This window comes from Phocoena sinus, chromosome 1, assembly GCF_008692025.1.
Source record: "Phocoena sinus isolate mPhoSin1 chromosome 1, mPhoSin1.pri, whole genome shotgun sequence".
In the NCBI taxonomy this organism is placed as follows: Eukaryota; Metazoa; Chordata; class Mammalia; order Artiodactyla; family Phocoenidae; genus Phocoena; species Phocoena sinus.
In genome coordinates, this window is record NC_045763.1 from 118,205,865 (window position 1) to 118,226,150 (window position 20,286).

Below are 20,286 nucleotides of genomic sequence, written 5' to 3' on the forward strand. Positions count from 1 at the left end.
TTATTTGTCCGATAAATCTCCAGAAGTGTGAATGCTGGGTCCAAGGATATATGCGGTTATTTTTTTTTTAATATGTTTTTTCAGGTCATTGTCATTAATCAGCGTTTATTTTATTTTATTTTATTTTTTAAGAAGATGTTGGGGGTAGGAGTTTATTAAGTTATTTTTTATTTACTTTTGCTGTGTTGGGGCTTCGTTTCTGTGCGAGGGCTTTCTCTAGTTGCGGCAAGGGGGGGGAGGCCACTCTCCATCGTGGTGCGCGGGCCTCTCACTGTCACGGCCTCTCTTGTTGCGGAGCACAGGCTCCAGACGTGCAGGCTCAGTAGTTGGGGCTCACGGGCCTAGTTGCTCCGCGGCATGTGGGATCCTCCCAGACCAGGGCTCGAACCCGTGTCCCGTGCATTAGCAGGCAGACTCAACCACTGCGCCACCAGGGAAGCCCGCGGTTATTATTGTAAGGCCAACTGGCCCGAGGCAGTGGAACACAGTCAGATTCACAGGTTGCATCAGACCGAAATTCTCTGGACCACCCAGTTCCAGAAACTGCCCTGGAGACATTCCGGACCACCCAGTTCCAGGAACTGACCTGCGGACTTTGAACCCAGCCCAGCCTTCCCGCCTTTCGAGGGGCGGGACTAACGGTCCCCCAGGATACCCAAAAGACCACCAAATAAGGAATACCCTGCGCCCTCCCAGATTCACCACACCCCTTTCCCTTCTTTCCCTATAAAATCTTGCCCAACCCTCGCCCGGGTGCGACTTCTCTGGCCCCCTTTTTCTCGGACCAGTGAACCTCACCCGGGAGCGCTCCCTAATAAAGCTCACTTGAAGTTTTCCTCTGTTTCGCGGTGCCATTTGTTAAGATCCGACCTTACATTTGGTGCCGAAACCCGGGAGGGGTACCAAGCCCCGCGGGTTACCGCGCGGGCCGCTCCTTCCCTCCCCCAGGAGACAACCAGGGAACCTCTACTCATCCACCCGATCCGGCAGAAAACGGGGTAAGTCCCCCTCCCTTGTTCCCTCCGACCCTCAGAGTCCCTGCCCACCGGACTCCCTGTCCTTAATCGCGGCCGCGTCAGGGATTCCTCCGTCCTCTCCCCGGGCCTCCGGCAACTGTGGAGACGTCCCGATTGCCTGACCGCTCTCCGATGCGCCGGGCCTCGGGTGATTGTGGAGACGTCCCAATCGCCTGACCGCCTTCCGACCTGCCGTGAATTGGAGACTGAGACCAGGGACGCCTCTCTTCCTCTCCATTCACTCAGGGACAGACTGGGGGTCATGGGAACCTCACAATCGAAACCAGATTCTAAGACGCCCCTGGGGTGTCTCCTAGCCAATTTTACAGCCCTCGGCTTCACCCAAGATCTCCGTTGCCGATGGCTTATTTTCTATTCCACTGTGGCCTGGCCACAATATCCTCTAGACAATCAATCCTGAAGGGACTTTCGATTTTAACATCCTCCGTGATCTAGATAATTACTGCCGCAGGACGGGCAAATGGTCCGAGGTCCCCTATGTCCAGGTTTTTTGGTATTTGCGCTCCCGCCCCTCCCTTTGCTTCGATTGTTCCACTTCCCAGATCCTTCTTGCCAAACAGACATCTCCTGCATTCAAGCCCTTAATTTCCTTTGACGATGACCCCTCTCCACTAGCCGACCCACCCGAATCTCTCGCCTCTCCCCGCTCCAGAGCTCCTCTCCAACCTCCACCCTACCCTGAGGCGGTGCCTCCTCCTCCCGAACCCGCTCCGGCCCCTCCAACCGTTCCGCCGCCTCCCTCGACGGTTTCTCCTCCCACGCCCCTTGCTTCGCCAATTAGTGCACATACACGCCCTCACGACTCCCATTCCTAATCTCCTCTGCCCTGTGAGGGAGGTAGCAGGAGCGGAAGGACTGGTCAGAGTCCATGTCCCTTTCTCTCTCCAGGACCTCTCTCAAATTGAAAAACGATTAGGCTCCTTTTCTGCCGACTCTTCCCGCTACATCAAAGAATTTCGCTATCTCTCTCAAGCTTACGATCTAACCTGGCACGATACCTTTGTGATCCTATCTTCTACTCTGACCCCTGACGAGAGGGAAAGAATTCAAACTGCTGCCCGAAACCATGCAGATCAGGTTCACCTTGCCGACAACTCCATGCCTGTCGGAGCGACTGCCGTACCTGGCCACCGATTCAGGCTGGACTTACCAGGATGGCCAAGATGGCCGCCGTAAACGCGACCTCATGATCCAATGCCTCCTGGCTGGCATGCAGGCTGCCGCTCATAAGGTAGTCAATTTTGAAAAACTAAAAGAGATAACCCAAGAACCTAACGAAAATCCAGCTATCTTTCTCAATCGCCTTACAGAGGCCTTACCTCTCTACACCCGGCCGGACCCCGACACCCCGGCAAGGGCAGCGGTCCTAGCCACCCATTTTATCACCCAATCAGCCCCGGACATCCGAAAGAAATTAAAACGGGCAGAAGACGGCCCCCAAACCCCTATTCGAGATCTGGTAAAAATGGCCTTTAAAGTCTATAATGGTCGTGAGGATTTGGCAGAATCCAGCCGACAGGCTCGGATGCACCAGAAGGTGGCCCTCCAAACCCAAGCTCTTGTAGCCGCCCTAAGGCCGGCCATCTCCCATGGATCACAGCATCCACGGGGTCCGCAAAAGGCAACCCCGCCGGGGGCCTGCTTCAAATGCGGAAAAGAAGGCCACTGGGCTCGCCAACGTCCCAATCCCCAACCTCCTTCTAAGGCCCGTCCCAGCTGCGGGGTAACGGGCCACTGGAAGAGTGACTGCCCTACGACTGGCCCTCCCTCAGCGTCTCCACGCGGGGGGCAGGCCGACCCAACGGCATTACCACTCGAACTGCTGCGATTGGCTGACGACTGACGGCGCCCGGACTCGAAGACCCCCATCACCCTCGCCGAGCCCAGGGTAACGCTACAGGTAGCGGCTAAGTCCATCTCGTTTCTGGTGGACACGGGGGCTACCTATTCGGTCCTGCCTACTTATTCCGGGCCAGTTTCTCCTTCCCAGATCTCGGTCATGGGTATTGATGGCAAACCATCCTTCCCACTCCAGACCGGTCCACCCCCGCTGTCTGCTTCACTTACGATCAGACCCGAGACTACTGTCAATGGTGGAATGAGACCTATGGGGGGGTGCCCCTATCACTCATGTAACATCCATGTGGCAAAACTAGATACCAGGAGCTCGCTCCGACAATCCCACCTGCTCACCACAAATGGCAAGTGTCAATTATTCATCAACATCAAAGATCTCTGGGACACAAGATGGGTAAAAGGGGTACAAGGAAAAATCTACCGATGGGCAACTGATGCCTACCCCATGGGCTCTATCAGGGTCTTTCGCTCATATATCAGTTTGATTCCCAAAGTTATCTAACAGTTGAGCGAACAAGCCACTGCCATCCAGGAAACAGAACAAGCCCTAAGACACCAACTACCTCACCCCGAACACAAAGAGGATCATTTTTCTTGGTTGACCCTCGTCCGTCAAGCAGTACAGATACTCAACCACACAGGAATAGGTAACATCTCCGACTGCTTTCTATGTGCCTCGCCTGGCCGGCCACCCTTGGCTGCTGTCCCACTCGACCCGCCCTTCAATTCTACTTCCTACACCTCCCAAAACCCACCTTTTTCCCCGTTAAAATTCCCCATATTCCTTGATTCAAAAAATCTCACCATCTGTTATGGCAGCCGCCCTGATCTAGCTGATACTGGGTTTCTTTGCAACTCATCCCTCACGGTAAGCACATCAATTGAAGCATCACCAGGCACGTTTTTGTGGTGCAATGGTTCCCTCAAAAAAGAGATCAATTCTTCCTCCCCCTTCCCATGTATCCCCGTTACTCTCGTCCCACAACTCACACTGTATAGCCAAGCCGAATTTTCCTCGCTAATCACGCCGCCCTTTACCCGACGAAAAAGAGCTATCTTTCTTCCTCTGGTCGCAGGCATCTCTCTCGCCTCCTCCCTGGTCGCTGCTGGCCTCGGGGGCGGGGTGGGGAGCTCTTAACACATAGTGTTTCAACATCCCTTCGACTTAGAACATAAACTCCAGCTAGTCATTGAAGCCTCCGCCGGCTCCATCTCTCTCCAGCGCCAGATCACCTTAGTAGCCCGAGTTGCCCTCCAAAATCGACGAGCCCTGGATCTCCTGACGGCCGACAAAGGAGGTACCTGCCTCTTCCTACAGGAGGAATGCTGCTGTTACATCAATGAAACAGGACTCGTCGAAGACAACGTAAAAGCCCTCCATCACTTAAGAGAATAACTCCAACGCAAACACCAACAGTCCGCCTCCCCAATTCCCGATTGGTGTTGATCCACCCTCTATACCTGGCTAACACCAATCTTAGGCCCCTTAATTCTCATCTGTATCTTGCTCACGTTTGCTTCCTGTTTTCTTAGGTTCCTTCACAGGCGCATGGAGGAAGTCTCTCGGGTGGCCACAAACCAAATGCTCCTCGATCCTTACACCTTGCTTCCTACAGAACCCCCCACTGGTCTCCCCTAAGCCTCGGACCTCTCTGGTCGCCCAACTCCCCTTTCGATGCCCCCATTCAGCATGAAGTAGCCAGAGATCAGAACGCCGCCCCATTACACCAAAGATGTCGGGATGTAAGGCCAACTGGCCCGAGGCAGGGGAACACAATCAGATTCACAGGTTGCATCAGACCGAAATTCTCTGGACCACCCAGTTCCAGAAACTGCCCTGGAGACATTCCGGACCACCCAGTTCCAGGAACTGACCTGCGGACTTTGAACCCAGCCCAGCCTTCCCGCCTTTCGAGGGGCGGGACTAACGGTCCCCCAGGATACCCAAAAGACCACCAAATAAGGAATACCCTGCGCCCTCCCAGATTCACCACACCCCTTTCCCTTCTTTCCCTATAAAATCTTGCCCAACCCTCGCCCGGGTGCGACTTCTCTGGCCCCCTTTCTCTCGGACCAGTGAACCTCACCCGGGAGCGCTCCCTAATAAAGCTCACTTAAAGCTTTCCTCTGTTTCGCGGTGCCGTTAAGATCCAACCTTACAATTATTTTTATTGATATTGACAAATTGCCCTCCATAGAGGTTGTACCAATTTATATTTACATAATCTATTAGCATATCTATTTTCCCACAGTCTTGCTAAAAGTGTTTTATCAAACATCTGAATTTTTGCTAAAATGATAAATGCAAATTGAAACTTCAGTTTAGTTTTAATTTGTATCTCTTATGAGTAAGCTGAGCATCCCTGTAGGTTTAAGAATCATGTGTATTCTGTGAACTGTCTCTTCATTTGTTTTGCTCACTTTCTTACTGGGATAGTTGTCTTTTTCTTATCCATTTGTAAGGGCTCTTTATATATTCCAGGAATTAGCCCTTTGCGTATGCTATGAGTTGAATTTTTCCCCTAGTTTGCTGTTTGTTTTTGGCCCCGCAGCATGTGGGATCTTAGTTCCCCGACCAGGGATTGAACCCGTGCCCCCTGCATGGAATCTTAACCATTGGACCACCAGGGAAGTCCCCTGTTTGTCTTTTGACTTGACTTGTGTGATGTTTGTCTTTACCACACAGAGGCTTGCTTGTTTTGTATTTTCTCAGTCTTTTCTTTCATGGCTTCTAAATTTTGACTTAAAGTTAGAGATATCTCCCCCACTTTTAGATAATAAAATAATTCTTCTTGATAGTTTCCATTTTTACTTTAAATCTTTGAAAGTTATCTTGGTATACAGTGTGGGGTTTGGAACTCATCTATCTAATTGCTAACTATTATATATTTTAATAGCTGGTAGGGCTTGCTCCCCCTTACTGATGTTCTTTTTCTAGATTTTTCTGGCTATTCTTAATTTCAACTAAACTGATATATTTATGGAACTGAGTCTTCCTATCCAAGAACCTTTTAAGTCTTTTCTTTTGTGCAAGTCTTCTTTTAAGGTCTTTTCATCATGTTTTAACATTTTCTTCATATTGGTTTTGAATTTTCTTGATAAGCTTAGTCCCAGTTATGCAAAGGAACGATGATAATGATGAGCCATGCATGGAATCAACTAGATTAGGAGGAAAATAAAATCATGAGGAAAATAATAGTGAAATTTGGGTAAGGTAAATTAATTGGAGGACTTGATAGGTTGAGGAATATGATTAGGATGGGGAAAACTAGTGGAATAAATGAGCTGGAAGGGCTTCCCACTGGGAAATACTATCAAGTCTAGGTTCTGAAGACTCTCAACTCTGTTGACGCATATTCTCCTTAGAGTCTCGCTATGAAGCTTAACTGATATTTTCTTTTAATTAAAAAAATCTGCTTTTCTTGTGTCTAATTGTGCTTAGTGTTTTCTTCTTTGGTTAATATGAATTCCAGGAGACATGGTCTATTATTACCATGTAAACACTAACCTAAATGAAGCTGGTGTAGTTGTAATAACAGCAAACAAAATAGACTTTAAGGTAGGAAGCATCACCAGAAATAAAGAAGGACATAGTGAGAAAAGGATCCATTCCGGAGGAAGCACAGCAATCCTAAATCTGTAACATATAATAACATAGTCTCCAAATATACAAGTTAAAATGCCAGAAAAAAAAGGCAGAAAAGACAAGTTCAAATCATGATGAAAGATTTAAACATACCTCTATAAGTAGCTAATAGAATAAGCAGATAAAAAAAGTCAGTAGAGCTATAGATTTGAACAAAATAATAAACTGGCCCAAACTGACATATATAGAACACTACACCCCAAAACTATAGAATATACCCTCTTTTCAAGTGTTCATGGAACATATACAAAAATTGACCATACACTTGGCTATAAAGCAAGTCTCAACGTGGTTCAAATGATTCAAATCACAGTGTATGTTTTCTGACCACAGCAGTGGTTAAATGAGTGTGTAAAAAATCAAGCTGAACACTTATACTGTCTGACTGTTCTATTAAATATATTTTCTTTAAAAAACAAACAAAACAAAACAGTTTTGGGGACTTCCCTGGTGGTCCAGTGGTTAAGAATCCGCCTTCCAACGCAGGCGACACGGGTTGGATCCCTGGTAGGGGAACTAAGTTCCCACATGCCACAGGGCAACTAAGCCTGCATGCCGCAACTACTGAACCTGCGCTCTGGGGCCCGTGCACCACAACTAGAGAGAAGCCCGTGCACTGCAACAAAGAGCCAGCATGCCACCATGAAAGAGCCCGCATGCTGCAACTAAGACCTGACGCGGCCAAATAAATAAATAAAACAACCCCCTTGTAAGTTAACATAAATAATATTTTTAAAAAACCACTTTTCCACTGCCAGTCATAAGTTCCCTTCCATCAAGTTTCAATGATATCTATGCTATTTTATTTATCTTCTTGTGTTTACTCATATGTACATCTCTAAATCCACACGTTTTAAATGACGGGCACTTTACATATGTTATCCCAGTAAACTTTCACAACCATCCAAAGAGATAGTCTTTTAACCCCCATTTTATAGATAAGGAAAGTGAGAAGTGGAATAGTTAAAAAGTAACTTGCAGTGACCACTAAGTAGTGCTGAGTCAGAACTGGAACTCAGAACTCTGATTCATAGCCTTTGCTCTTTACATAATAACATGCCATGACACCATTCGTGAGTATTATTCCCAACTTTCTCCCCTTGCATTTTCCCCCCTGGGAATTATTAAACACCACAATAAAAATTCAACATCTATTGAGTACCTCCTTTATGCCAGGTTCTGGTTTCATTGTTGTCCATACAAAAATAAGATAAACAGTCCCTCCCCTTAAAGAGTTCAGTCTAGGGCTTCCCTGGTGGCGCAGTGGTTGAGAGTCCGCCTGCCGATGCAGGGGACACAGGTTCGTGCCCCGGTCCGGGAAGATCCCACATGCCGCAGAGCGGCTGCCCCCGTGAGCCATGGCCGCTGAGCCTGCGCGTCCGGAGCCTGTGCTCCGCAACGGGAGAGGCCACAACAGTGATAGGCCCCCGTACCGCAAAAAAAAAAAAGAGTTCAGTCTAAAGGGGAAGAACCACATAATTTATAATACAGTGTGTTAAGTGCTACATAGAGGTGTGTGCCTTATCCACCATTCTCCTGTTTCTTCTGTCCTTCATGGATCGGTTATACAATCTTATCTGGTTATTTTTTCTCCCTTTTCCTTCAGTTTACAAGCCCTCTAGATGAAGACCGCAAGCGTCCTGCCAAATACATTCTTCTAATTTTTGTGAAATTGAGTGTGGCACAAAAGAGGCTGGCAGCTTCCCAAACAGGGTAAATCTTGAGTAAAGGTCAGGGTCAGAAAGGAGTAGGGTCTACTTTGGGGCCACTAAAGAAACTAGTCTGATGGGAGCTGGCACTGAAAGATATGTTTGAAAAGGCAGGGTGTTGCCAGACCCAGACTAGAGACTGCTCGAAATGCCAGGCCAGGACGTGTGCTTGAGCCACTACGCAACAAGGACCTATTGTAAATTATCAACTCTGACTGATAAGATTAAAATGTTATTTTAAGATTGCGCAGGCAGCAATGTTTCAGAAAGACTGGCATTAGAAGATTCTGAAAGTGGGGAGGCCAGTTATGCTCAACAAACACCTACTGAGAACTCAGATCCCAGGCACTGGAGGTAAGGAAATGAAAGCCAGTTTCTTCCTTTGAGGAGTTCACAATCAACTGAGAGAGATAAACAACAAAAAACGTAATGTAGTAGATATGATGACACAGTCAACACAAACCTACGGTAGATAAAATATGGTGAAAGAGAGGAGTCTGATGTAGCATGGAAAGAGAGAAGGCAGGGGAAAGACAGAGCTGGTAAGCTCTAGCTCTTCATCCTCACCTGCTGAAATAGTTAGCTACGAGGAAAGGGAAAGAGAATGTTAAAGGGCAAGGTAATGGCTTGGCACAGCCTATCAAGATTATGAACCATATAGTCAATGAGGGAGAAAGAGGAATGTTCTCTTAACAATGATCAAGCCGGAGGGCGTGGTCATGTCGTGGGCCAGCTCAGTTTACTTCCAGGATCCTCTCTAACCCTCATCAGCTAAACTGAAGAAAGCAAGTAGTGTAGGTTGGCAGGCCAGTAAGGAAGCTAGAAAACTAGTTTTCTAGTTACAAGATAGAAAATGGTTGCCTAGAAAGAGATTAGGGATGGAACTGACTGGCAAAGCACCCTAAAGAAATGGGGGGGATTTTGGTGTTCTGTATCTTGCTTAGGATGATTGTTACCTGTAAGCATACGATTGTCAAAACTCAATGAACAGAACACTTAAGAACAGTGCATTTTAGGGAATTCCCTGGTGGTGCAGTGGTTGAGACTCTATGCTTCCACTACAAGGGGCACGGGTTCAATCCCTGGTCGGGGAACTAATATCCCACATGCCGTGTGACAAAAAAAAAAAAAACCCAAAAACCAGTGCATTTTATTGTAGGTAAATTATGCCTCAATAAAAAAAGAAATCAAATTACAAAACTTGAGGAGGGAAAAAAGAAAGTTAAGACTCAAAGAGGGAATGGACTTGAGGATATGGGGAAGGGGAAGGGGAAGCTGTGACAAAGCGAGAGAGAGGCATGGACATATATACACTACCAAACACGTAAGGTAGATAGCTAGTGGGAAGCAGCCGCATAGCACAGGGATATCAGCTCGGTGCTTTGTGACCACCTGGAGGGGTGGGATAGGGAGGGTGGGAGGGAGGGAGACGCAAGAGGGAAGAGATATGGGAACATATGTATATGTATAACTGATTCACTTTGTTAAAAAGCAGAAACTAACACACCATTGTAAAGCAATTATACCCCAATAAAGATGTCAAAAAAAAGACTCAAAGAAGGAAATTAGATCCCATGAAAAATTTCCCAACTAGTCTGAGAACCAAAGGAATTTGGGTATTTGGGGAAAGAGTAACTGATACCTATTATTTGCCAGACCCTAGACTACACTGTTTCACATATTTCAACTTCATCTCCGATCCAACAATGTCCATCTAAGCTCAGTATTTTAACAGTATTGTGACTATTTCAGGGAGAGTGAAATAGGTCTGTGAAAGGAGGTGGAGAGCTCAGACGAATGGAAGATTTCGTACAGTGTGCAGTGTAGACTGTGAGATAAAAGAAGTATGAGGGCTGGGTTCAGTCCCCCGAAAGGCAGAAGGGGAAAAGGTGAGAGAAAGGCAAGGAATACAGGAAATGTCTGAAGGAATTTCTCCAGAAACTTGAAAAATCAGAAAATTGGGTCCATCTCTGATTCAACCTTTTCTTCCACAAAAAAAGGAATAAAACTTTGGTAAATCAAATTTAAGAAGTCAAAACTCTGCCATTAAAATATTTAGAAGGGGGGGCTTCCCTGGTGGCGCAGTGGTTGAGAGTCTGCCTGCCGATGCAGGGAACACGGGTTCGTGCCCCGGTCCGGGAAGATCCCACATGCCACGGAGCGGCTGGGCCCATGAGCCATGGCCGCTGAGCCTGCGCGTCCGGAGCCTGTGCTCCGCAACGGGAGAGGCCACAACAGTGAGAGGCCCGCGTACCGCAAAATATATATATATATATATTTAGAAGGTCTGGAACCATATGCATTAAACCAGCGGTCCCCAACCCCCGGGCCACGGACCAACACCGGTCCGTGGCCTGTTAGGAACCAGGCCACACAGCAGGAGGTGAGCGGCAGGCGAGCAAGTGAGTGAATATCATCTGTATTTACAGCCGCTCCCCGTCACTCGCATCACCGCCTGAGCGCCGCCCCCTGTCAGCATTATGGTGAGTTGCAGAATGATTTCATTATATATTACAATGTAACAATAATAGAAACAAAGTGCACAATAAATGCAATGTGTGTGAATTATCCCCAAATCATCTCACCCCCACCCCTGGTCCGTGGAAAGACTGTCTTCCACGAAACCAGTCCCTAGTGCCAAAAAGGTTGGGGACTGCTGCTTTAAACCATGAACTATGCTAGAGGGAAGTTATATACCTACTGTATAGTGTTGCACTTTGTCTCAGTAAACATGTGCTTTTTCTTTTCTTTTTTCTTTTTTTACCAGTTAAATTTTGTTAAATCCACTGTGGGATCAGAGAACGGTGTTGCTAAAAACTGGGACCTCTTTCTGTTGGCACAGGAGGAACTCCTCATACCTGTGGATCTGTGTTTGACACAAGTGTAGGATTTAAGAGTGGCATCCATTCCTTCACACGACTGCCTGGGAGAGCCCTATCATTTTCTCAATCCAGTGACAAAGTCTGAGAGAAGTGAGGTTGGGGCTGGGGACCTGAAGATCTAGAGCAAGCGTGGGCAAACTTTTTCCGTAAAGGACTAGATAGTAAAAATGTTAGGCTTCGAAGAACATACAGTCTCTGTTACAACTATTCTGCCATTTTAGCCAGAAGTAGCCATAGACAATATGTGAGCAAACGGTCATGGCAGCAAGACCAAGTGGGGCCATAGTTTGCCGATCTCTGGTCTAGAGCAGTGGTTCTGGCTCCTGACTGCACATCAGAATCGTTTGAGGGGCTTGTAAAACCACTAATGCCCAGCTCCCGCTGCCGAGACTCCAAATCTGATATGGGGCCCAAGACATTTTTTTTTTTTTTAAACTACCAGGTGGGGACTTCCCTGGTGGTGCAGTCGTTAAGAATCCACCTGCCAATGCAGGGGACACCGGTTCGAGCCCTGGTCCGGGAAGAGCCCACATGCCGCGGAGCTACTAAGCCCATGTGCCACAACTGCTGGGCTCACGCGCCTAAATCCCGTGCTCCGCAACAAGAGAAGCCACTGCAGTAAGAAACCCACGCACCACAACGAAGAGTAGCCCCCACTCGTGGCAACTACAGAAAAGCCGGCGCGCAGCAGCCAAGCCCCAATGCGGCCAATAAATAAATAAACACACTACCAGGTGGTTCTGAATTATAGTCTCTCGGCAAACTGCTGGGCGTTTCCATTTTCGTTTTGGTTTTGGTGTGTGAGGGTGCAGGAGCAGATGAATGCTGGAAGAAGAACCTAGGGCTGAAATGAAGTCTAGATTAAGATTAGAACTGTTTTCAGTCCACCTGACAAATTAGGTGCTTCCAATACTTTAATTAACTGCTCTTTATTTGTTGCTTTTGGTGCACAGCACTATAAGAAGTTGCCTGACCCAGCAAGTCAGCCCCTTCATCACTCCCAGTGAAGGAGGCCATGGGTGGGTGGAGGGAGCATCCAATAAGCCACCCTCTACCTAACCTTCTTTCTGGAACCATTCACTATAGGCCCCTTCGTAGTTCCGAGCCCTGTGGAGAGAAAGAGGGGTGAGGGAAGGACAAGCCCAGGAGGCCGTGCCCAGGAGGCAGTCCCCAGTCACGCCCCAGCTAGCAATTCACACCATCCCCATACCCTTTGTATCCAAGGCCCCGGGCCAACTGTGTGGCCTGAAAGCCCCGCCTGCCCTTCTGACAGAAGAAAATGAGGTTCTCATCTTCCAGCTTTGGTTTCTCGGTGGAGTACAAAGCCTTGAAAGCAGCGGGCTCCATCCTCAGAGCAGTTTCCAACTCTGACACTGGCAGGAGGAGTCGAGAGGACAGAATGGAAAGCCGGCAGTTTGGCAATCTCAGGCTCTGAGGCTGGGCCTGGAAGGACTGGTCCTGCGGTCGAACAAATCTCCAGGGGGCCCCAAAACAACACACGGTGACCACCACCCCCCAACCGCAAGGACAAGATACAGCCTACCTGCACAGGAAGTCAGCCACACAACCTTTGAAGGGAAGCCACTTCCCTAGTTTGTGAGGAGCGGGCAAACTCAGGCATTCAGCCTTGGGGAGATCGAGCGTGTACAGAAGCTGGCCTGCCACTTCCATGTCGCCTGTTATCCCCTCAAACTTGAAGGGCCAGTTCCGCGGCCAGGATCCGCCTCCAATCAACCCTTCTTAAGGGAAGTTTGCGGAGCTACCGAATACCGGAGCCCCGTAACCAGTGCCTTCCCCACACCATCCTAAGTGAGGTCCCATGGGCTGCGACACTCCTGGACGGCCTCTCTACTCCACCACCAGGGCTTCCCCTCTCAATCCCATACCCGGGATGTTGAGCGCCCCAGGGATGGTGCCAGCTGCCGCCTCCTCCCGAGATCTCACGTCGATGAGCCGGGCCCGGCCCGAGGCCAGGAGCGAACGGAGTTCAGGGAGCAAGACCGTGGGCTCTGAGGCAGGGGGCACGAGAGCCTTGAGGGGAGCAGGACTGCTAGGCCCGGCTGCAGCGGCACCCCCTCACCTGGCCGCGCCCCTACCCGGCGGGGGTGAGCGAGGACGCCCTCCGCCACGCCCCTTTGCGCCTCCCTCCGCGTGCACCTCCACCGGGGGTCTCCACGCGCAGCCTATACGAGATTCCAGGTCTCCCCTGCAGGTACCTCCAGCCATTGTGCGCGCCGCAAACGCGAGTTTCAGGAATGCGGCCCCGGCCAGCGCCCTGGGCGCCCGCAGCATCTCCCCCGCCCTCCCAGAGCCGGAGCCGGAGCCAAGCCGAGACCGGAACCGGAAGCGAAGGCACCGCCTCTCGCACAGCCCCCTGCAGCACCGGTTCCCGGTGGCCCTAACACACGCCCGCTAGAGAAATCCTCGCGATTGCCGGGCGTGGGCGGGCAACGACACACCGGTCTGGCCCAGGTAGTAGGACTCAGAGTCCAGGAGCAGCACCCCACCCTAACCTTGGCCCAACCCTTACTGGTCAAAGCACAATGTGCCCCCTCCCTCCAGCCCTGGGGCCCATAAAAGGAGAAAAAACGGAGACAGTTGTGGCTCTGAATATTTTATCTTAAAAAAAAAAAAGGAAAGAAAGAAAAGGGAGGGGGAACCGTCCCCACAAGAGGGTAAGGCCCCCAGTGGGCCCTGCCTGTTGTTCTCCCTGGCTCCAGAGACTTCTGCATAGGCCTTAGCTGCTTGCCGGCCAATCTCCTCTTCCTGGGGCAGCAGCCACTGCTAAGCATCCTATCCCCACTTCTTGCTGAAGCCTGTTCCCCAGAGTCCTCAGGTGCACATCTGAGCTCCAGGGAAAGGAAGAACCAGTGGAAGCACCAGTGTCCTGGGGCAAGCCAGAGCTTTGCTTGTCAGCAGACCCTCTGCTGACACTCTTAAGCAAGCACAGGGCAAGCCCCCCAGTTCAGTGTGTCCAGTGTCCAGCATGGAGACAGCACATGCATTGTGCAAGAGGAGCACAAGGGCCCAGGGGCTGCACGGTGGGGTTGGGCGAGGAGGTCAGCACACATCCACGTGTGTGTTTCACACCACTGCAGGCTGCTATATCACAGGGCCTCAGTTCAAAGACACGCCTTCTGAACTCCCCCCAGTCCCATGCCAGAAGTGGGCAGTGAAGGAAAGGGCACGGGGTTAGCCTGTTGCTCCTGGGCTATCTGCAGTTCTCTGAAAGGGGCTGTAGGGCCCAAAGCCTCTGAATCCCCAGAATTAGTTGCTATCACTCTTGATGACGACCTCTACTCCGTGGTGCCTCAACTGAGCTCGTAGCAGCAGATTCTTGTTTTTAAGATCTTCCACCTACCACGGGAAGGAGGCAGTAAGGAAAATAGGTAGAAAAGTTGGCACAGCCAAGTCCCTGAACTTACCGGGACACCCACCGGTGAGGAGGAGGAGGCCCAAGCTGGGTTAGTGGTTAGGGAGGCTGAGGACAGCTATACTGAGGGTGCGGGGGTCTGACCTGCTGTCGAAGCACATCATTGTCCAACTGCAGCTGGTCAAGCCCCTGCAGTTCTTCAGACAACCTGTGGTTACTCTGCCGAAGTTCCTGGATATAATCACAGGCTTTGGATAGAATTCCACCTTTACTCTGTAAGAAAAAGCCAACAAAATGAGGACTAGGATATAAGATACCTGGCTTGCTTTCCAAAAGCATGTTTACACTTTGGACCTCATTTTCCCTTAAGGATGGTGAAATAACATCTCCCAGGGATTCAGGAACCTCAGAGAGAGATAGGAAAAGACTACTGCCATGTGTGCCCACTCTCTACCATTTCTGGAAACAATACCAGGAGACAGAATTCAGGCATCTTGCCCACTACCAGGGTCTTTCCATGACCTGGCCAGACTTGGTGCTCTCCATGGAGCAGTCTGGGATGATCTTGGACAGCTGTACAATCCAGTTGTTAATCTTGTCTCGGCGGCGGCGCTCCACTGTGGGGCAAAGTAGAGGACAAGGTGACTCAGGGAGAACTCACCAAAGGCCCCAGGGTAAAATTACCTAACCTCTCCCCTCAACATCACGGCTATCCCCCAATCCCACCAGAGAGCTCCAAGCTTCAGACGCAGATCATACCTACCTTCATTATGCTGAGCCCTGCGTTTCTCATCCCGAGTTGTCCGGGGAGCTTCTGACTTCCTAGCAACAGAGCCCAGAGTGGCCAGAGTGAAGGGAGGGTCAAAAAAATGAGATTGGAGTTTGGGGTGAGGAATTACACCAAATCTGGAAAGAATCAAGACCATTTCTGGTAACTGAAAAGAAACCGGGTTACTCACGGGGAATAAGGGTGGGTCCTGGGGGCAATAGAGCGCTGGCTTCCTCCTTGCAACACTTCTTGTGGTGACATCATCACAAAGAACTGACCTATGAAGATGCACGGTAGGTTCTGTCAGGACATAGGCCTAGGAACCTCACCAAGCTCTAAGGCCAAGGCCCTGGGACCCTCCTCTAAGAAGGACATACTGCCTCCTGCTGGAAGGGCAGTCCCAGACTCACTGCCTGCCCACGTCTTTGTGATCATTTAAGGGATCATGAGTGAAGGCCCACTGCCCACCAGCCATGTCCCACAGCCTATCCTAGCCCCTCCAGCCAGCATCCTCACATAATATCTCACCAGTGCCAGGAGGGGTCGCCTGCCCCAGTAGTGCCTCTGAGCCCTGGGTGGTAACAACAGCTGCTGTACTCCCCGATGTGGTACCCCCTGCCCCATCTCCCACTGCAGTGCTGGGGAAGTAAGTATAGTGCGTCTCAGCAGCTGTCCCCTCTGTGTCAACTGCATCATCACTCGTGAACGCACCCTGGATCACAGCCTGGGAAGGGGAGCAAGAGAACAGAGACAAGTGACAGTTAAATACTTCCCATGAGCTACTATGCAGCTTCTATCCCTTGGGAGGAGGGAGGGAGAAACATCCAGAAAGGGAGAGCCTAGTGCTTTGGGTCAAGGCAGCCCTAGATGCTTCCCTATCCCTAGCCACACCTATCCTATTGGTTCCCTTCTTCATGTTACTACTCAGAGCTCTAGTCCCCTCTGCAGCCCATACCCCTGTACCTGGGTCATGGATTGAGTGGCAGGGTAGCCACTGATGGCGCCAGTCCCCTCAGTCTGGCCATCCAGCTGCCCCTCAGACACCTGGATCACCCTGTACATCACCTAGAGGCAGGGAGGAAAGGGGAAGGAGGGGAAGAGGGAACAACAGAGTAAGTGCTAGGGATTCCAGGGGCCCTCATAAAGCTTCTCTTGGTTAGGGCCTCCAAACAAGAATCCTTCAGAGACCCCCATCCCCTTCCCCCCAAACAGTCCACATCTTCACCTCATCCTCCAAACCAGGTTCTACCCATGACAGGTTCAATTACCTCCCTCAATCCCAACCCCAGGTAACACCTGCAGCCACCTGGCCCCCTCCCTTACCTGGCCCCCATTTTCAGTTCGGAAGACGTACTTGACGTTGGGGTCAGGGAAAGTGGCAGCTGACTGGATGCTGGCGATAGCCACACTGGTTGGGTCCTCCCCAGTTGCCACTGCACCTGAATTAGGAAAAGGACAAGTCTGTGAGTTACTGCTGTTCTCCCTCTGTTGCACCTGCGTGTCATTTAAAAGGAGTAGCTTGCACAGGCGATAGGCCCGTGGGGTAGGGGGAGAGGCCACGATGGGCTCTCCGTCTCAGCTCAGTTCCGTTTCTCCCACTCACCTTCCTGAATCTGCACTGCCCCCTCTTCCGTTTCAGCTGTTTTCTGCTGCCTGTTTGTGAAGGGACAAGAGGAAGAATAAGGGAAGAAGTGAATTCAAAGCTCACTGGCCCAGTAACATATGGCTCCCAAACTCACTGGCATTCCCAACAGGTGCTAGGTTAGGTTAGAATAACAAGAGCTAGTATCTACTGAGCACTGAGCTAAGCACTTAACAGGCAATATCTTACTTAATACTAAGAACAGCACTATGAGTAGGTAGCACTACTTGCATTCTATAAACTGGAAACCAGATCACATAGCAGGGTGATGTAGCTGGGACCTAAATCTAGGTCTGCCTGACTCCAGAGCCAGTGCGCTTAGCCATTTTGCATTCTCCCAGGCCTCCCATCTCCCATCCCAGACCCTACCTCTTCTTCACTCACCCCTTCATCTCTCTGTGAGGGGGCACATCCGAGGAATTGGTCCTTCTTTGGAAGTCTTCGTATCTCCTGCCTCACAGGCCTGAGTGCTAAGTCCTGGTAGGAATCAGGGAGTCTAGTGAGTCTAGGAAACTGAAAGCTCCCCTGTTTCTAGAACCTAGGCTCCCTGAAGACACATCCAGGAACATAAACCAGTCATCTGCAGGCGACAATCAGCTTTCTCTATTCTGATACTGAGGGCTGGCTACAGTGATTGAAAAAGCAACTCTACAAATAGTGCTCCGTGTCTCTCCAATTATCACTCCATCTCCTGATGGAGAGGGAATAATTATACTGCAAGACTGAGAAACAACATATTTCTGGATGGATTATTATTAAAGCTATTACGATCTGCCATGACATGGGGATTAGGAAGGGCCATGTTTAGACCACAGCTATCAAAAAACACAGGGCCGGGCTTCCCTGGTGGCGCAGTGGTTGAGAGTCCGCCTGCCGATGCAGGGGACACGGGTTCGTGCCCCGGTCCGGGAGGATCCCACACGCCGCGGAGTGGCTGGGCCCGTGAGCCATGGCCGCTGGGCCTGCGCGTCCGGAGCCTGTGCTCCGCAACGGGAGAGGCCACAACAGTGAGAGGCCCGTGTACCGCCAGAAAAGAAAAAAAAAAAAAAAACAAAACACAGGGCCATGGATGCTGACGCTTCTTCCAGCCTCTCAGGCACATATTGTACACCGAGAAATTCCCGTCCTCAAATCTAGGAAAGGGAAACCTGAAACCCATTGGAAAAACCTCCGGAACCATAAAGACCAGACTTGGCCCTCGGGCCCCTTTCTACTGACAGGGCTCTTGTTTTGGGGAGTCCAGCTTTATGTCATTCATTAAAGACCCTAAAGCCCAAGTGTATCATCTTCAAGCTGCTACAATTTTATTCACCAAGCCTTCCTGTAGAGCAACACAGTTGCTAAAATGTTGCCATGACAACTCCAAATCAACTGAGCCTCAGCAAAAAGGGGCGAAACTCCAGGTTCGGGGTTCGGAAAGAGAAGAGACAATGGGGGAGGAATCCATCTACGAGGTGCCTGCCTTAAGACCGTTGACACCCGTTGCGGGGGGCGGCGCGGACTGGGGAGGCGGGCAGGAAAAACAAAGGGCCAAGCCGACAGATGCCTCCAGGAAAAAAACAGCTACATTGTACAAAGCAATAAAATAATCCCGACAGGAAAGGGGTAAGACTTTTGTAAGTTCTCTACCCATAAGGTCCCCCAGACCTTTATCTTCAGCGAATTAGCCATGGAAAGCTTGTATCCAGTGTTAACCAAAAAAAAAAAAAAAAAAAAAGGAACTGAAAGTGAAACTGTCCGGAGGAAGTAGCGCTGCAAGAAGATCCCAGTCCCTAAGGGAGAAGTAGCACCAGAGTTTCGAGACCACCTACCTCTCCATCCTCAAACCTGCGGAGGAAGTGCCCCTCTGAGGCTTGCAGCGCTGACAGCAGAAGGAAGCAATGAAACAGAGGCCAGGGCACAGGAGGCGTCTCTATGGCCCACAGCTGTCAGACAGGGGCAGCCTCTGAGGACACCCAGCAACGGGATCAGGCTACTTATTCAAATCTTATTTGGACATCGGGAAGCATTTCCTGAGCATTAAGGGTATGCGACACGGAAAGCGGCTAGGATGTTGTTGCGTGCACGCTCAGGGAACGAGGGCCCTGCAAGAGCCCTAAGTCTCGACACAAAGGGAAAAAGAATCAAGTTCGCAAAGAAGTCAGGCGCCTAGACCTTGCCTGAGAATGCGGCGTCTCCCTGCAGGCCCACCAACCAGTAGGCGCTCAGCAGCTGAGCGCCGGCCAGGCGCGCGACCAGGAGCCCGCGCGGTGACCTGGCCAGCCCGGCCGGGCTCACCCCCAGCCTCCGCTGATCCGCAGAGGTAGGAAAGGACACCGGGAGCTCAGCGGGTCCCGCAGTGTCCGGCCCATCGGCTCGCGGATAGCAGCGCGGGAGGGCGGGGACTTGTGCGCCCGGGGGCGGGGAGTGAGTTCGGCCCACAAAAGGGGGAGATAACGAACCAGGCACGGCCCCCTCCCTCAAAACAAAGGCTTCCGCCCCAGGAGTTCCTGAACCTAAAAAACGGAAACAAAATAGAGGCTGCTCTGCCTCGCCGGCGCACCCAGTCTCCAGACTCCCGCCGTGTCCTGCACTCACCGGCCAAGGCAGCTTCAGCCGCCGATCTCCCCCAACCGTGTTCTCCCTCTCCGGACTGGGGTATCTCCAAAGACAGCTGATCATGCGCACTGCCGGCCCGCGCCCATGTTGGTGAGGGGCGGAAGTGTCTCTCTGGACCCGCCCAGCTTACTCAGCCTCTGAGTCGCCCCACTTCCGTTCGCTCCATCTTGATGAGGGCTTGGATGGGGGCGTGTTGTGGGTGTTGCTGGGGCGGGGAAGAAGCAGTGGTCAGGGATCTCGGGAGAATGGCTCTGAAGTCGTAGTCGCTTTCGTCCTAGTCCAAGAACGGGAGAAGGACGACTAACTTGGTGCTACCATTTTTCTGCTGGACAGTGCCTTTTTAGTTCCAGGAGAAGGGAGTGAGAGAGGCCAGCTTAGATCAAGAGAGGGACATCGGATGGAGGCGCCATCTTTAACAAAGGACATCTTTTTTAAGTTTTCTAATTGGAGATTAGGACATATCTGGGCACACATAGAATTTGTATTAGCGTTAGCGGTCACCCAAAGACCCCCAAGGCTTATGGTTTTTGTGAGGCTCAGAGTTTCTGTGAGAGGTATCTTGATTCCCATTCGTTTCAGTCAAGACCTACCCTTAATGGATTTGGAGTAGTGTGGTGTGATAGGAATAGTTCACACTCTGGAGCCAGACAAACTCGGGTCTCAGATCTAACCTCTGCCACTTCTTAGTTCTGAGACTTTTGGCAACGTTTGACTTAACATTGGTTTCCTCATCTGTAAATGGAGATTACAAATACCAACCTTATAGAATTATT

General features: G+C 50.5%; 3 protein-coding genes across 10 annotated transcripts in view; all 3 read right to left on the bottom strand.

The window, feature by feature from the left end:
- The window catches only part of F11R (F11 receptor), a 43,936-nt gene extending 30,548 nt beyond the window's left edge, over positions 1 to 13,388 (bottom strand). Inside the window, exon 1 of the mRNA XM_032635249.1 lies at positions 11,863 to 13,388. Within this exon, the coding sequence (XP_032491140.1) occupies positions 11,863 to 11,911 (49 nt within the window). The 5' untranslated portion in view covers positions 11,912 to 13,388. The remainder of the gene's footprint in view (positions 1 to 11,862) is intronic.
- On the bottom strand, positions 12,042 to 13,458 carry TSTD1 (thiosulfate sulfurtransferase like domain containing 1). Of its 2 annotated transcripts, XM_032635309.1 has the most exons (4): positions 13,348 to 13,446; positions 13,018 to 13,140; positions 12,342 to 12,504; positions 12,045 to 12,238 (listed from the first exon to the last, which is right to left on the bottom strand). In XM_032635309.1, the coding sequence occupies exons 1-4, from the start codon at positions 13,421 to 13,423 to the stop codon at positions 12,187 to 12,189; spliced, it is 414 nt and encodes a 137-aa protein (XP_032491200.1). In that variant the 5' UTR covers positions 13,424 to 13,446; the 3' UTR covers positions 12,045 to 12,186. The 2 variants fall into 2 exon arrangements, with proteins under 2 accessions (XP_032491209.1, XP_032491200.1); XM_032635318.1 differs by lacking the exon at positions 13,018 to 13,140 and having other exon boundaries at positions 12,042 to 12,238; positions 13,348 to 13,458.
- Positions 13,459 to 13,730: 272 nt separating this feature from the next.
- USF1 (upstream transcription factor 1) lies at positions 13,731 to 19,704 on the bottom strand. 7 transcript variants are annotated; one of them, XM_032627213.1, is made up of 11 exons: positions 19,075 to 19,284; positions 17,300 to 17,392; positions 16,877 to 16,926; positions 16,628 to 16,712; positions 16,237 to 16,338; positions 15,802 to 15,997; positions 15,464 to 15,551; positions 15,268 to 15,326; positions 15,027 to 15,121; positions 14,649 to 14,777; positions 13,731 to 14,488 (listed from the first exon to the last, which is right to left on the bottom strand). In XM_032627213.1, the coding sequence occupies exons 5-11, from the start codon at positions 16,333 to 16,335 to the stop codon at positions 14,399 to 14,401; spliced, it is 756 nt and encodes a 251-aa protein (XP_032483104.1). In that variant the 5' UTR covers positions 16,336 to 16,338; positions 16,628 to 16,712; positions 16,877 to 16,926; positions 17,300 to 17,392; positions 19,075 to 19,284; the 3' UTR covers positions 13,731 to 14,398. The 7 variants fall into 7 exon arrangements, with proteins under 7 accessions (XP_032483104.1, XP_032483122.1, XP_032483068.1 ...); XM_032627231.1 differs by lacking the exon at positions 19,075 to 19,284 and adding an exon at positions 19,493 to 19,549 and having other exon boundaries at positions 13,732 to 14,488; positions 16,597 to 16,712; positions 17,285 to 17,392; XM_032627177.1 differs by lacking the exon at positions 19,075 to 19,284 and adding an exon at positions 19,493 to 19,704 and having other exon boundaries at positions 13,733 to 14,488; positions 16,597 to 16,712.
- Positions 19,705 to 20,286: the final 582 nt, after the last annotated feature.

What these genes read in the sequence shown, in the direction of transcription:
- TSTD1 (XM_032635309.1), bottom strand. Translation starts at nt 13,423, where the DNA reads ATGCTGCGGGCGCCCAGGGCGCTGGCCGGGGCCGCATTCCTGAAACTC. An exon ending in GGCGCGCACAATGGCTGGAG is followed by an intron (nt 13,141 to 13,347) that starts GTACCTGCAGGG and finishes CCCCTGCCTCAG; the next exon opens with AGCCCACGGTCTTGCTCCCT. An exon ending in TGGGGCGCTCAACATCCCGG is followed by an intron (nt 12,505 to 13,017) that starts GTATGGGATTGA and finishes TCCTCCTGCCAG; the next exon opens with TGTCAGAGTTGGAAACTGCT.
- USF1 (XM_032627177.1), bottom strand. An exon ending in GGCAGTGCAGATTCAGGAAG is followed by an intron (nt 16,713 to 16,876) that starts GTGAGTGGGAGA and finishes TTCCTAATTCAG; the next exon opens with GTGCAGTGGCAACTGGGGAG. An exon ending in GAACTGAAAATGGGGGCCAG is followed by an intron (nt 16,339 to 16,596) that starts GTAAGGGAGGGG and finishes CCCTGCCTCTAG; the next exon opens with GTGATGTACAGGGTGATCCA.